Here is a 15,000-nt window from a genome sequence, read left to right on the forward strand (position 1 = left end):
ACTCTCTGAGGAGACGGCAGTCAAACGGACCCTGCACGATCCCTTCAGGTTGATGTTCCAGGCTCCCAGTTCAAAATGAGAGGAGGAACCTCAACAGATAGAAACGCTCCCTCATCCCAACATCGGGGTCAGGAGCCAGCAGTGTGTCGCTGTCGTGTAGCTGAAGCTCTGAGTCTTGGCCTGTCAGTGGATGAGTGGGCTTTTATGTGGCAGCTTGCTGTCTAAGACCGATTCCCCTTGGGGCGAATGAACAAATGCACAATCTTGAACCTGCACCCTGCAGTGAGTTGATCATCACAACCCTTCTGGTTTTTATTTACCAACTGGAAACGTTTCTGTTGTTCCTTCAGGGTGCAAATGAAGGCTTTTGTTTTTCCACTGTAGATGAGAGACGTCCAGAACGAGCATCTGACCAGGTTCGTCGGCGCGTGCGCCGACCCTCCCAACATCTGCATCATCACAGAGTACTGTCCACGGGGAAGTCTGCAGGTACCGCCAGCCTACCGACTGCTCCACTGCTGGCTGTTGTTTTTGCTTTGTTTGTTTACAGTCTGGTCTTTGGGTCCTCAGGACATCCTGGAGAACGACAGCATCACTCTGGATTGGATGTTCAAATATTCTCTCATCAATGACATCGTCAAGGTGCATCCTGCACCAACATGTCCACTGTCCGTCCATGATCGTATCGTTACTGGCCTGCCTCCATTTAAAGATGACTTACCTCGTTATGGAACGTTCATGCACTGAAGACGTTCTCTTACAAAGGTCTGTGTGTCTGGACAGGGCATGGTGTTCCTCCAAGCCAGCGTCATCCTCTCTCACGGGAAACTCAAATCCTCCAACTGTGTCGTGGACAACCGCTTCGTCCTGAAGATCACGGACTACGGTTTGTGCAGCTTCCAGTCAGAGAGCGACTCCAGCAAGGACGCTCACGCCTACTACGCTCGTGAGTCGCCATTCCAGCCGCCGCCCGCCGTCAACTCTCCTTTTGCTGGTTTTGTAGTCTAGAAAAGCTGTTCAGCCATCCAGTCAGACATAATTTTCCTGTACATGAGTGAGTGACGGCTGGTCTCGTGCCCTGCAGAGAGGCTGTGGATGGCTCCGGAGCTGCTCAGGATGGAGGCTCCTCCTCCTCAGGGAACGCAGAAAGGAGACGTCTACAGCTTCGGCATCATCCTCCAGGAGGTGGCGCTGCGCAGAGGAGCCTTCTACTTAGAGGGAGACCCCCTTAGTCCTAAAGGTGGGACGCAGTCATAGTAATGCTGCTACTGTGGGTCCGTCATTGGTAAGGGGCCTAATTCTGTCCTCATCAAGGGGACGATGGTCCACTGGTCTTGTAATACCAGGTTCCTCCTCAAGAGACGACACCTAAGCAGGCCTGCGGACACGTGGCTCTGCTCTGATCTCTCCAGAGGTCACAGACACTTCGATGAAGTCTCATGCACATTTCAGGCTTTCAAATGTCTTTGTTGTGAGTTTTAGGCAGTCAGGAAGGTGCAGCACAGCAACACTGGAAGAAAAACCTCAAGAAGAGGAAAACTGATAAGATTGTGAAACGAACTTTGCATTACTTGCATTAACTTCAGTGTTGTTTTAAAATGTGTTTGGGAGAAAAGGGCACTTTCACAAAACAATCATTGAATCAGTATCAGGTTTCTGTGGTGTGAGTTTACATGGCGTCATACGTTTGTTTCTGTGGACGCCACTTTCATCCAACCAGCTGAGGACGACGTGGCTCTAACAGCACAGGCGCCTGTAAAAGTGCTCCTGGAACTCAAAGGTTCTTCTTTTTGCCAGTCAGGTCTTTGAATACGTCCCCCACCTCATTCATGACACTCTAAACCCTGAGGTGCTGCTTCTCTACTGGCCACATGCTGACAAGATGTTTGTTCAAGACACGATTTCCTGTTTTTTTAGTTTCAGTGGAGTCGTGTTTTGGGCAAAATGCCTTCAGCTGAGGTTGAGATCTGAGGTGAAGTCAGACTTACAATCATCTGCAAAAGTATGAAGGAGGGAGAAAACCTTTGCCTGCTCCAGGTCAGGCTTTGTGTTCAGAAACAGGTTTTGTGGAGGTTGGGAGTCATTTTGTTCCGACGCGCCTTCATGGAGGAGTTCTCGTCTGTCCATCGACGTTTGTCCTCTGAGACATCAGCGGCTCGTCGTCCTCGTCGTGTTACTTTTCATGATCTCATATATATTCATCAACATCTCACACGCACCTCTGCTCTTCCTGAGTGTGTAATCGTGTTGAGTGGAAGCTGCAGAAGTGTTGCCATCATTCGTCACGGCAGCAGGAAACGGCGAGGGCAGCACGAATGGATGAAGGGATTTGTAATGTCAGAATAAAAAGAATTAGAACCCAGCAACTACACCCTGATGGAGGAGGAGGAGTGTGACCGTGTGATGAAGAGGGAGAGCAGCGAAGACAGGATGTCTACTGTCAGACGGTTCCTCCTCATCTGTGACGTGTTGCCAGCTGAATGACGCTGCGCTTCATCATCGCTGTCTGGCCTGGGATTGAAGAGTAAACTGACCTCTGAGCCGCAGCCTGTTGAGGTGGCGTTCGTTTACAACGCTCCGTCAGTCACAAGGTGGCGGCAAGTGTCGGAATCACTGTTGCTGCTGAGAACCTGAACATTGACGTGGAAATTTGTGCTTCCAAACCACAGCGGCCGGAGGAGCTGAGTTACAGATGAAGTGTGTTTCAACTCTGGGCTGCTTGGATCTTCATTCTTGAGCCATAGACCAGAGAGACGCTCCAAGTTCACGTGGTTCTGTCCCAACTTCGATTTAGTGAAGTGTCTTGTTCATGGACTGATGAAACAGTGGTGTATTTTGCAGCAGGTCAGGTGATGTGGGAGGCAGCAGACCTCCAGCGTATTTATTCCAGTTTAGTCACAACTGGAAACCTTTTCAGTTCATCCTTGAGTCCCAGTGCATGTTTGTGCCAAACTTGAAGAAATTCCATCCACGAGTTCCAAAGCTGTCAGGGAGACTCCTCCCACCTTAATGCCTCCAGCCTGACGACTCCATAACTGGTAACACTGATCATGACTGATAATCTCTGGGTGACTTCTTCGTCGGCTTCCTGTACAGAAATCGTGGACCGGGTGGTGCTGGGGGAGTGGCCCTGCCTGAGGCCTACCGTCGACCCCCAGAGTCACAGCCCTGAACTGGGTCAGCTGATGCAGAGATGCTGGGCTGAGGAGCCCACCGAGAGACCAGAGTTCAACCACATCAAGCTGCTGCTGCGCAAGCAGAACAAGTAGGTTCCTCACAAGATGAGGAGGAAGGAACCCCAAATATAGTAACGTCCAATACCTTGTTTCCTCTGAGGGGGGCGGCAAAGATCACAGTTGCTCTGAAGTTGTCCGTGTGTGTGTGTGTGTGTGTGTGTGTGTGTGTGTGTGTGTGTGTGTTTGTAGGGAGTCGAGGACCAACATCTTGGACAACCTGCTGTCCCGTATGGAGCAGTACGCCAACAACCTGGAGGAGCTGGTGGAGGAACGGACGCAAGCGTATCATGAAGAGAAACGCAAGGCTGAAGCTCTACTCTACCAAATACTACCACAGTCAGTACTGCAATACTACCTAAACTACTCTACCAGACACTACTACAGTCAGTGCTGCTCAGTGTCATAGTTTTATAAGTGTTGTCTGGATGTGCTCTGCGCTCTCAGTTCGGTGGCGGAGCAGTTGAAGCGAGGTGAGACGGTTCAGGCGGAGGCCTTCGACTCCGTCACCATCTACTTCAGTGACATCGTGGGGTTCACGTCCATATCTGCAGAGAGCACGCCAATGGAGGTCAGTCCCTAGCGCTCTGTTACCAGGTAGATTAGGAGCCACACCCCGTTGTAGTTCCTCACTGCTTTTATCTGTTTGAACTGTTAACGAGGTGGTAATGACACATGTATAGGCTCCGCCCCTTTGCTTAGCTCCAGCTACATCTGGATTAATAATGAGCGCATGTGTCGTGGTGCTGCTGCAGGTGGTGACTCTCCTGAACGACCTCTACACCTGCTTTGATGCCATCATAGACAACTTTGATGTTTACAAGGTAAGCAGCTTCTAGTTTCTCTTCAGTGACCTGACGGTGTCCAGCGAAGGGCGTGGCCTGTGAGGCGGAGCACGTCAGTCCGAGCCTGTCTTCTGTGACGGCTGTTAATATTTAAGGCTGTTCAAACTTCTTAAAACGGTTTGTTTGGTTTTCAGAAACAGGCTTCAATAAACCACAGTAGAACTACGAAGAGATCAGAGTTGAAAAATACAAATAAAAAAATGAAATGTGTTAAAAATGATGAATGTTTTGTGTGACGGAGATGATGATGATGATGATGATGATGATGATGCAGGAAAAACAACACAGCCGCTTCTGTTTCACACCTGATGTTGGTGGTCATGTGGCGCCCCCAGGTGGAGACCATTGGCGACGCCTACATGGTGGTCTCAGGGCTGCCGATGAGGAACGGGAAGCTGCACGGCCGGGAAATTGGCCGCATGGCCCTCGCCCTGCTGGACGCCGTCCGCACATTCAAGATCCGCCACCGGCCCGATCAGCAGCTGAAGCTGCGGATCGGCATCCACAGCGGTGAGAGAGGCCTCCTCCATCGCCTGATCCTTTTCTTTTAATTTTTTTTACGTCTTTGATTTCTCATTTTGCCGTTCATGTGTTACCTGATGTGCAGGTCCGGTGTGTGCCGGGGTCGTCGGCCTCAAGATGCCACGCTACTGTTTGTTTGGTGACACGGTGAACACCTCCTCCCGCATGGAGTCCAGCGGAGAAGGTAGCACGGAACCTGCATGGCTCCAAGCAGCTGTCAGTCATGATGTCACACCCCCTTTAGAGCTTACCTACATAAGTGTGTGTGTGTGTGTGTGTGTGTGTGTGTGTGTGTGTGTGTGTGCGTGCGTGCGCGCGTGCGCAGCTCTGAAGATCCATGTGTCAGCAGCGACTCGTGACGTCCTGCTGGAGTTCAACTGCTTCCAGCTGGAGCTGCGGGGAGAGATCGACGTCAAGGGCAAAGGGAAGATGACCACCTACTGGCTGCTGGGGGAGAGTGACAGCCAATGACAGAGGGGGGACGGCGAGGAGGAGACCGGCGGCAGGGAAGGAAGCACTGAAGAGTGTAGGTCAGAGTGGGAAGGAGGTTTGGATGAATGAGAGGCTGATGGAGGGACATGTGAGGACGTCGTCATCCTGCGGCGGGTTCACTTGAGGACTCGTGGCGGCGCTTTAAACAACAGGTGGGAGGAGAAGGGCGAGAGTAACGAGGATAAACCACCGAACTCTTAACAAAGGACCCAGAGGTCAGAGGTCGCTGTGAGACGCTCCAGATGGTTTCTCTCTTTCGTATGTTCAAGTCTTGACGAGGGACAAAGATGAAGTTATTTTTACTCGTCTTGAGTCGCGTTCACGCCGTCGCACGGCTGAATCTCTGCTTCACGTTTCTACCAGGAAGCCTCGCGAGGCAACTCAGGAACGGAGTTTAACCCCGAGGACGATCAGTCGCAGGATTCAGTATTTGGTGAACGTTCTCTGATCCAGTCTTCAGAAGGGGGTGGAGCCATGGAGGCCTGACCTCAACCATGAGACTTCCTGGTAGAAGGTTGAGTTACGCTGTTGTTTCCGAGCATTGTTGTGGTCGTGAATGGATTTTGGTCACCTGACAACACGACCTTCGATCAAAGACCAACGTCCTGCACAGAAACGCGAGCAGCAGCAGTGAGAAACACAGACGTGCTGCTGAGTTCCAGTCAATGGTGACATCAGAGCTGGGACCAGAACATCCAGAACCGGTCAACAGCAGGTCAGGGTTGTGTGTCCAGTCTGAGACCTGGAGGCTCCCAAAGAGGGGTGGAGCTTCACCACCTTGTAACTGCAGATGAATCCACGTTCAACTCCTATCGGGTGACATGTATATTTATAAACATCGTCTTTTTCCTTCTGTGTCAAAATGTAAACTACCGGATCAGTGGCGCCGAGTGGGCGGGGCTTCAACATCAGCTGACTGTGGTTCTGTAGGGGAACAGAAATTTGTAATTATTCAAATTTCCTTTAATTAAAACTGAAGAATTAAAGTATTTTTTTCATCTGAATGCAGCATCCAGTCACATGATCATCTAATCAAGATACAGAATGCCGTCCTGACCTTTGACCCCCAGCAGATTGAATAAGGAGGTCACGCAGAGGTCAGAGGGACTCAACGTGTTCTGAAGAGAAAAAAGTGAAAAGAAAGAGTCTTAAAGAACTTGCGGTATTTTTCTACACTGTTGAGACATGAGGACATGTGACAGGTCAGAAGTGACTAGGGTCAGGAGTGACTAGGGTCAGAGGTGACTAGGGTCAGGAGTGACTAGGGTCAGGAGTGACTAGGGTCAGGAGTGACTAGGGTCAGAGGTGACTAGGGTCAGGAGTGACTAGGGTCAGGAGTGACTAGGGTCAGGAGTAACTAGGGTCAGAAGTGACTCGGGTCAGACGTGACTCGGGTCAGAGGTGACTAGGGTCAGGGGTGACAAGGGTCAGGGGTGACTAGGGTCAGGGGTGACAAGGGTCAGGGGTGACAAGGGTCAGGGGTGACTAGGGTCAGGGGTGACAAGGGTCAGGAGTGACTCGGGCCAGGGGTGACAAGGGTCAGGAGTGACTAGGGTCAGAGGTGACTAGGGTCAGGGGTGACAAGGGTCAGGGGTGATTAGGGTCAGAGGTGACTAGGGTCAGGAGTGACTAGGGTCAGGAGTGACTAGGGTCAGAGGTGACTAGGGTCAGGAGTGACTAGGGTCAGGAGTGACTAGGTTCAGAGGTGACTAGGGTCAGGAGTGACTAGGGTCAGGAGTGACTCGGGCCAGGGGTGGCTCGGGTCAGAAGTGACTAGGGTCAGGAGTGACTAGGGTCAGAGGTGACTAGGGTCAGGAGTGACTAGGGTCAGGAGTGACTAGGGTCAGAGGTGACTAGGGTCAGGAGTGACTAGGGTCAGAGGTGACTAGGGTCAGGAGTGACTAGGGTCAGGAGTGACTCGGGCCAGGGTGGCTCGGGTCAGAAGTGGGTCTTTCATCTTGTTTGGGGTCACGTGACTCAGAATCGGAGGGGCCAGGTCGTCCAGGGTCAATAAAATCATGCTATTTTCATCATGTGAACTTTGTTGCCTCGTTTCCACTCCGGTGCCGTTTGGCGTCCTGCATCAGGCTCCCGGCGGCGGAGAGGCTGCTGGTTGTAAGCGGGAATCAAACCTGCGGTGTTTATGTGTTCTGAATAAAGTGCTGTGCTGAGCTTTCCTGGGTCTCACCTGTTTGTCTGTCAGGTAACGCGGGGACGGCCACTGGTTCTTCTGCTCGTCTCCCTCCCAGCAGGAGAAGCAGTCACTGGTCAGAGTGGAACCAGGAGGAGAGAGACTGTTGGTGTTTGATGCATTCAGGCTTGGTTGTTCAGGTCTGACTGATCCAGAACAAAGGTCTCAGTACAAGGAAGTCCTTCTGAACCGCTTCCTCCTCTGAGGACCGTGATCACCTGATCTCGCCTGATTGGTGGGGAGATTTTCAGACATTGTTGAAGTACGAGAGATGAAAGCGCTTCATCCTCAGACGCTTCTCCTGTCAGACAACACACCTGACAACAGTCGCCGCGGTTCTACTCATGTCACAACTGTTTTAGAGGCAGACAGCCGCCATGTTTACCAGCTCGCCCTCAGCTGTGGTGGATCAGCTGATCTGGATCACCCTCCTGTTAGCACAGAGACGTTTCTAACCTGTTGGTTCCATCTATTAGAAATAGTTCAGGTTCATCTTGAGAAATAACATGACTTTTAGCGTGTTTGTGCGCGCGCGCGCGCTCAAACTTGACTTAATGTCAAAATGAAGAAAAGTAAAACTGCAAAACAGAACACACCAAGTACCAGTACTTCAACTGGGATTCAGCATTTTACTAGTGTTTGGTACTTCAGTGTGTTGCTGACAAGAATCCTTCAAATGTAGTTCATAAAGATAAAAGTTTGAGTGTGAAGTTAATTTACTTTATCCTTGAAGCTCCACTTGTCCACCAGATGGCAGCATACTAAGAGCTCTGATCTCTGCTGGCTGTCAATCATCCACACACCTACATAATCTATGTGTATTTGAGTGTATTTCACCATTTACATGGTGCTTTTATTTTGAAGTTAAATGCGTCTCGATAGTCTTCCTGTGTGAACTGTAGCAGCATGATGAAGGACACACAAGTGCCACAGGAAGTGACCTGACCTGTGGGGCCCCTGAAGGCCCCGGGTTCCTGCTTTTGCAACATTTATAAAACTTAGAACGGGACAAGCTGGTCAGTAACTTCAGACGTCACTGGGGCGCAGCACGAAGCAGGGCGCCGGGGCGCCAGGCCACACCTCACAAGCTTCTAAACATCAAACCACATCAAGACTTCTTTGTTGAAAAGGTAGAATTTTAATCTGGAAGTAAATTATTTAACAACTGATTTGAATTAATAGTAAATTGAATTTTTTCTTGAGCAAAACAAACAAAAAAAACCCAGAAAACAAAACTTTTCATAATCGACAAAATGTTTTAAAAATGTGCGTTAATCAAAAATAGTTACACTGAATTTGAAACGTATGTACAAATCTGAACCCAGAAATAAAACTGAGGCAAAAGATCATTAGGTGATGACCAGCTGAGCTCCAATCCTTCCTGGCTGTCGCCGCGGGGGCGGGGCCTTCAGGACGCCTCACTGAAAACATCACTCATTAAAAAACACAGGTAGAAAACAGCTTCGTATGAAAACTGGGGAACAGAAAGGTTTCCTGACGGCGATTCATGTCGACTCCCTCAGATCTTCATGTGATGAGCTGCAACCAAACAAGGAAGGAATACTGAGAAACCCCAGAGCCAAAGATCCCGCAACCACGCCCCCAAAACACCTGAGCTCATCACTGATGGCGCTACGTGTAGCGGCGCCACATTCAGGGAATTCGCTAAAACCAGCAGCTCAGCATCAAGCTGGAGCCGTGATCGTCAGTCATTGATTATGAGTCAGTCAATGAGGCCGAGACCTGACAGGTGCAGCAGAGCTTCAGGTGCTCTCAAGGTTCAAGTTCGGATTTAAACATTTACATCGACGCAAAACCGTTCACGTGAGCCGGATGGAAAGTTTCTTTCTTCACAGTGAAATGAAGAGTAGAAGAGAAACAAAGCCACTGAAATAAACACGCCGGTGAAACCCTGAGCAACCGGCGGCGGCGTCAGGCTCCGCGCTCGCTTCTCGACTGAGTCGTGGAAGCGTCAGTGGTGAAACTACGACTCACAGCTGATCGGTTCATCAATGTATCAGTGGAGGATCGAACTGTCGGTGACTCACACCTGGACGCCAGCAGACGCGTCGACCAATCCCCACGTACGTCACCAGTCAGGTGTGGTTCAATTATTTCAACCAGATTAGCCAAAAGAGTGAAGTGTGTGTGTGTGTGTGTGTGTGTGAGTGAGAGAGACTCACAGACTTGACGGTCTGTTTGATGAAGTCCTTCTTGCTGGTCAGGTCGTGGTCAGGATACGTGTCGTACACCTGAAACACGAAACCACATCAGTAATTATGAACAAAAAGCCATTCTCTTAGGTTTGGTCACATTTGACCTCTGACCTCCAGGCACCAAAGAGTCACTCATGCTGTGAAGGGGGTGGAGCCTCTTGTATTGAGAGACTCTGTGTGTGTGTGTGTGTGTGTGTGTGTGTGTGTGTGTGTGTCTCCCACCCTCTGGCAGATCTGCTTCATGGTCATCTCCTCCAGGTTGGCCTCCTTCAGGAGGCTCTGCACCGTCTCCTTCAGCTGCTCGTCGCTCGGGCTTCTCTTGATCATCCTGATCAGCGGCTCGTCGTCGTCCGAGCTGTCGTCTGCTGCTAGGAGACAAACGGAGTGAGGTCACGCCTGCTCTCCTCCTGCGACCGTCCTCCATGATCAGACGTGAGCTGCTCACCTGTGTTGGCGGTGGCTTTGCTGTTGCTGCTGCTGTCGGCCTTCTTGGTTTTAGCGGCAGGCTTCGCCGATGCCGTTTTCTTCTTTTTGGGCTTGAAGACAAAAGGCAATCGTCAAGGTCTCCGCTTACCTGAGCGCCACCTCACCAGACCAGGAGGAGCCTGAGCCGACGAGCGTCGGCTGAGCAGGTGGAGGCGTCACCTTCTGGTCGGCTTCGCTGTCAGACTCTGGCTCGTCTGAGCCGTCCCTCCTGGCTCTCTTCTTAGAGGGACCCGTCCTCCTGGCCGCTGGCTTGGATCTCTTTAGCAAGGCGGGTTTCTTGGACCCGGTCCTCCCCCGGTTGGACTTGGCTCTGGGAGACTGACACGGTTTGAGTGTTAGAAGTCCCTGAATCGGCTGAAAATGTTACAAAGGAGAGCTGATCACTTCCCTCCAGGACTGAGCAACAGCAGCCCAGTACGTCAGAAGGCAACGTGATCGTATGGCGCCACCTCCTGGGACGCTGACGTGGTGTTCTGGTCCAGGACGCCATCAGCATCATGACCCCAGAACTACTAGAACTGTTCCTGGTAAGTCCAGCCTGAACTTTATTCACCTTCTGGTGACCGTGACCCCCCCCCCCCCGGCTCTACCAGAACCGCTAACTGCGAACGTTTCCGTGGGACCGGTATGTTAGAACTGAACCCTTGGTATCAGTTCTAACACCGTATCGGGGAAGGTCCCCGTGTTGCGCTCACCTCGTCGTCCTGCTCTTCCTCGTCTCCAGACTCCTCAGATTTGTCCGACGGATCCTCTTCCTTCTCTGACGGCTTCTCGTCTGCATCGGAACCTTCGGCCTCTGCTGCCGCGGCCTTGTCATCGTCCTCGTCGTCGTCCTCGTCGCTGCTGGAATCCATGACGATGGCTTTGGACTTGCTTCCTGATTTGGACTTCTTGGGGCTGGACGAGGAGCTGCGGGGTTTGGGTTTGCTCTTCTTCTTGGTTTTGGCCTCTGAGTCGTCGCCTGACAGTTTCTTCTTTGATTTCTTCTTTTTCTTGGCGGGTAGACGCTGCGGAGGACACACCCACAGACTTCTACAGCAACCAGCTCTACTTAGAGGACCGCCCCCTCGTCCTCGCAAGGGGGGCGGGGCCAAAACTAGTTTTAGCTTATCAAAGGTATTGTAATGAAAAATCAATCTGAAATGTTTCAATAAAATCCAGCATCTCTAGCCCACTAGAGGGCGCTCACAGGCCTCGACCCAGTGGTTGAACTTGCAGCCTCTCAGGTGAGAACTCACCTTGCCGCTGTTTTTGGGGGAGCTGAGGAAGGTCAGGATCCTGTCCACCAGGTCTGAGTGGGTCCCCTTCTTCTCCAGATCCAGAACCCCACACACCACTTTCAGTTTGGTGTTGGTGAAATTTGAATTCCTGCAGTAGCGACGACAGCAGAGCGATTATCGTCTCCGGGTCACATCATGACATCATCAAGCTGAAACTCAGAGACACGACGACTCCATAAAGAGAAGCTGCCGTTAGCATCGTAGCAGCAGGTGTTCCTTGGCGGTCAACACGATTCCTCCTGTGTCTGCACAGAAACTTACTTGAGGAGTTTTTCCCGTTTCCTGGCGTACTGCTCGCTGGCGGCGTCGAAGGGAAACCCGTTAAACAGACGTAGGTTCTTCTTTAATGTTGCCATCTGATAAAAGAGCAAAAACACAGATTGATTGACAGGAAGGTCCTCGTGTCCGATCAGAGCGTTCGAACCACCAGCTCTTCCTACCTTTCCTGGTCGGTCGAACAAGATGGCGTGCAGAGGCTTCAGGTCAGCCGGCTTCATCTTGGTGATCTGGTAGCTGGTACGTGGAATGTCCCCCAGTTTATCTCCACTACCTGAGAAGATGGCGAGTGAAGCAGCTGACAGTTATTAGTGGTACATTTAAGGTCGCGAGGCTCAGACAGGAAGGCGTGAAGCCCGTCAACACCAACGCACCATCGCCGATCCTCAGTTTCTCTCTTTGCTTCGGCGCCTGGAAATCGAGCCGCTCCACCGTCTTCTTGGCACGTTTGCCCTCGATGATTTCACCTGCAACGACGACGCAAAGCAGCGTCACATCAAGGCCTTTCACTGGCGAGGCGCTGGTTCCAGTCCAAACAGGATTCTTTGTTACCCGGTAAGTTGGAGAGGCTTTTTTTTGAACTGGTCTGATCTTCCTGCTGGTCGTCCACGTCTTCCTCTGACAGGGCGGGGCTGTCCATCGCTCCCTCGGCCACCTCACTCATGTCAGCACTGCTGGAGTGTCTGAAACACAGCGTGACATCACTACCAGCGCAGGTCGATGGGGTAGGTGAGACCGTCAGTGTGCAGGTACGGGTCCACCGATCTAAAGTGGAGGACGTTCCCCCTCCCTACCAGGAGAACGTGGAACACACACACAAACACACCGAGCTGCCCAACATGAAGAACAAGGACTTCCTGGTTCATCTCAGGTTCCACGAGCAGGAACGCCTGTCGCACCCGTCGATCTGCCAGGCAGGCGCATCCTCACCCGCCGTTATCGGCGGCTGTCGTGCCGCTCGTGTCATTTACAAATGACGTGCGTCTGTCCGGCTCCGCCTGTATTCATGACCTCATCATCCCAGTATCAGCTGGAATATTTGACTCAGTACCAGTTGGGCAGGACCCCTGGGACGGTCAGCTGTTCCAAGTTCCTCATCAATAAAAGTTCACATAGCTGATAAGATTTACCCTCACGTGCCTCAGTGACGTTTGACCTGGAACCATGAAGGTAGTATTTTGGTGTGGTAATACTGCAGTAACAGGACGGAACAGAAAACGACAGGTAGGAACTTTACTGTGGAAATGGAAGGCGGAAACACGTGAACTCCCAGCGCTTTCAAACTGGTTCTCTAGGCGCCATTTTCGTCGAATACACCCGGATGTCAGTGACGTCACTCAGTCAGCAGTGGCACCTGGTGTTTACTACGGTGGTCACGTGTCCGTTCACGCCAACGTTCACCCCGATCGTCCCAGAGCTGATGGTTCTTCGCGGTGGATTCGGTTCGGGTCCTCCTTCGAACCCTCCAGGACGGAGATGAAGATGTTCGGGACGCTTTACCTTCACTATAAACGTCGGCGCACATTCGCGCGCTGCAACTTTACGTCACAATAGCTGCCGTCCGTTAACGCGCCCCGGTGTATGGCTCCGGTACGAGGCGCGACCTGCTCCAGTACCGCTCCTCGGGGAGTGGCGGCAAGTTACCCACAGTTGCGCACCTCAACAGCGGGTTTAGAAGGCTGAAGGGCTCGTGGTAGCAGCTAGCCCAGCATGCTAACACGGACGCTAGCTACAACCGTGTTAGTCGCGTTAATTCAGACTGAAGCAGCGATACACACTGGACACAACCGGACTCCGAGAACTCCGCTCGAACGACTCAGAATATCCCGAGTCCGACTCTGTGACGTCACTCTGTTAAGGAATAAAACTTTACCGTGTCAACCGGAGAATCTGCGTCTCTTCTGTCACTTTGTTTTTGATTTCGTGATGGCGGTTTCTTTAGGGGGCGGGGTTACGGCGGCGGCCACCACACTGATTGGACCAGACGCCAGTGCCGTGTTTTCCTGTCTTCTTCCTTAACAGTTAAAAGAATCTTCTAAACCAACGTACACCTGGACTGCTGCCACCTACCGGGCGGAAGGGTAACAGACCTTGTAAGAAACCCCAGAACAAATAAACGTTAAGGATAATTTATATATGAATCCGGAGAACAAATGAAATAAAAAAAATTAAATAAAAACTAAACAAAGAAAATATAAACATATTTGCCAACGTCTACAATCAAAGCAGGAAAGAAGCGTTCATTTGTCGGAAACTCACTTAAAGGATGTGAAAGACTTCCTGATGTGTTTGTAATGGAAACGAAGCGTGCGTAGAGGGTCAAAGACCTGCTCACCAGGAAGCTGCGATTACCGGACTCCGTTATGCAGCAACAATCTTCTTCCTCAGACTTGAACAATTAATTAGTGAGTCGCCGTCTTACAAAAATGTGTAGATACACGTGTGTGAACACACTGGGCCTCCGAGCCCATAGGGTTAAAGAAGAAGCTGCCATCGGTCCATTTCTCTGAAGAAATCTACGGTAGAAGAAAGTTAAAATAACAGCTTCCCCTAAGATCAGATCAGGTGACACTAAAACACAAGGACTAAGACACCAGAATGGAAATACAGAAATAACTTCACAATAAAAGCAGGAAACATGAGGTTGAGAACAAAACTGCAGTAAACTCATGACTACATGAGGGCGTCAAAAAAAGGTCCCATCACACACACACACACACACACACACACACACACACACACACACACACACACACACACAGAGCTCCACTGGAACAGACAGCTACAGGGTTCAGGATGTTTACAGAACACAAGGTGGCGCTGTTTCATCAGTAATGTCAGTGGAGAAGTGGAGCAGCTTTTACATTTCCATCAACTTAGATTCAATAAAACCAGTTTGTTGCCTAGCAGCAGCAGCAGCCAGTCAAACTGAGGGTATGGAGGGTGATTCATGCCACCCGACGGCTGAGAGCTGACAAGTCTGTGACCCGGATACAAACAAACTCATTATTTAAAGTACAGGAACCATCACACAGAGTGGAACCTTGGCTGGGTTCTACTGGCTCCTCCTACCATCTGGTCCTGTCCAGTCCTCTGTGACCCAGATGGGAACATCCACCTCTCCTCATCAAGGAAAGGCAAGAAGGTAAATTCATTCCAACTCATTCAACAAAAAGTCATTCATTTTTGCAGCAGATGATTTGTAGCGCCACCCGATGGCAACAGGAAGTGACGTGTTTCTTGTGCACATTGATGTTCTCCTCCAGGTGGGTCGACCAGGTCACCTCAGCTGTGGTCAGAACCTCCTTCAGAACCTGGTGACGGGTCACTGCAGACACGGAGACGTTGCCGTGGCAAGGAGACAGCCATGTTTAATGTTCAACTGTAGAGCAGGAAGCTGGAGTAGCTGGAGTCACGTGATCAGATCTTTGGTGAGACTCCAGAAGACGTCTACAAGCT

At 51.0% G+C, this 15,000-nt stretch overlaps 2 protein-coding genes and 1 long non-coding RNA gene across 4 annotated transcripts in view; 2 read left to right on the forward strand and 1 right to left on the reverse strand.

Annotated features, from left to right (window-relative positions):
- The window catches only part of LOC147252767 (atrial natriuretic peptide receptor 1-like), a 60,958-nt gene extending 54,438 nt beyond the window's left edge, over positions 1 to 6,520 (forward strand). Inside the window, exons 12-22 of the mRNA XM_086217570.1 lie at positions 385 to 489; positions 571 to 642; positions 784 to 946; positions 1,085 to 1,240; positions 3,097 to 3,265; positions 3,426 to 3,572; positions 3,681 to 3,804; positions 3,989 to 4,057; positions 4,414 to 4,588; positions 4,686 to 4,784; positions 4,926 to 6,520. Coding sequence (XP_086073696.1) covers positions 385 to 489; positions 571 to 642; positions 784 to 946; positions 1,085 to 1,240; positions 3,097 to 3,265; positions 3,426 to 3,572; positions 3,681 to 3,804; positions 3,989 to 4,057; positions 4,414 to 4,588; positions 4,686 to 4,784; positions 4,926 to 5,071 — 1,425 coding nt within the window. The 3' untranslated portion in view covers positions 5,072 to 6,520. The remainder of the gene's footprint in view (positions 1 to 384; positions 490 to 570; positions 643 to 783; positions 947 to 1,084; positions 1,241 to 3,096; positions 3,266 to 3,425; positions 3,573 to 3,680; positions 3,805 to 3,988; positions 4,058 to 4,413; positions 4,589 to 4,685; positions 4,785 to 4,925) is intronic.
- A 129-nt stretch (positions 6,521 to 6,649) lies between these two features.
- LOC147252768 (uncharacterized) lies at positions 6,650 to 7,269 on the forward strand. Its single transcript, XR_015118389.1, has 2 exons — positions 6,650 to 6,909; positions 6,942 to 7,269. It is a non-coding gene; the product is annotated as an uncharacterized LOC147252768 (long non-coding RNA).
- A 1,126-nt stretch (positions 7,270 to 8,395) lies between these two features.
- Positions 8,396 to 14,133, reverse strand: dek (DEK proto-oncogene). 2 transcript variants are annotated; one of them, XM_086217571.1, is made up of 13 exons: positions 13,877 to 14,133; positions 13,415 to 13,607; positions 12,094 to 12,224; positions 11,916 to 12,008; positions 11,706 to 11,815; positions 11,527 to 11,621; positions 11,224 to 11,353; positions 10,681 to 10,992; positions 10,145 to 10,303; positions 9,945 to 10,035; positions 9,722 to 9,867; positions 9,467 to 9,535; positions 8,396 to 8,822 (listed from the first exon to the last, which is right to left on the reverse strand). In XM_086217571.1, exons 3-13 carry the CDS (start codon positions 12,203 to 12,205, stop codon positions 8,811 to 8,813), a joined length of 1,329 nt encoding a protein of 442 aa, XP_086073697.1. In that variant the 5' UTR covers positions 12,206 to 12,224; positions 13,415 to 13,607; positions 13,877 to 14,133; the 3' UTR covers positions 8,396 to 8,810. The 2 variants fall into 2 exon arrangements, with proteins under 2 accessions (XP_086073697.1, XP_086073698.1); XM_086217572.1 differs by having other exon boundaries at positions 8,397 to 8,822; positions 9,722 to 9,864; positions 13,877 to 14,126.
- Positions 14,134 to 15,000: the final 867 nt, after the last annotated feature.

The sequence above is a fragment of the Aulostomus chinensis genome, chromosome 11, assembly GCF_037954235.1.
Source record: "Aulostomus chinensis isolate RoL2024-O1b breed Wild chromosome 11, RoL_Achi_v1.0, whole genome shotgun sequence".
NCBI classification, from domain to species: domain Eukaryota; kingdom Metazoa; phylum Chordata; class Actinopteri; order Syngnathiformes; family Aulostomidae; genus Aulostomus; species Aulostomus chinensis.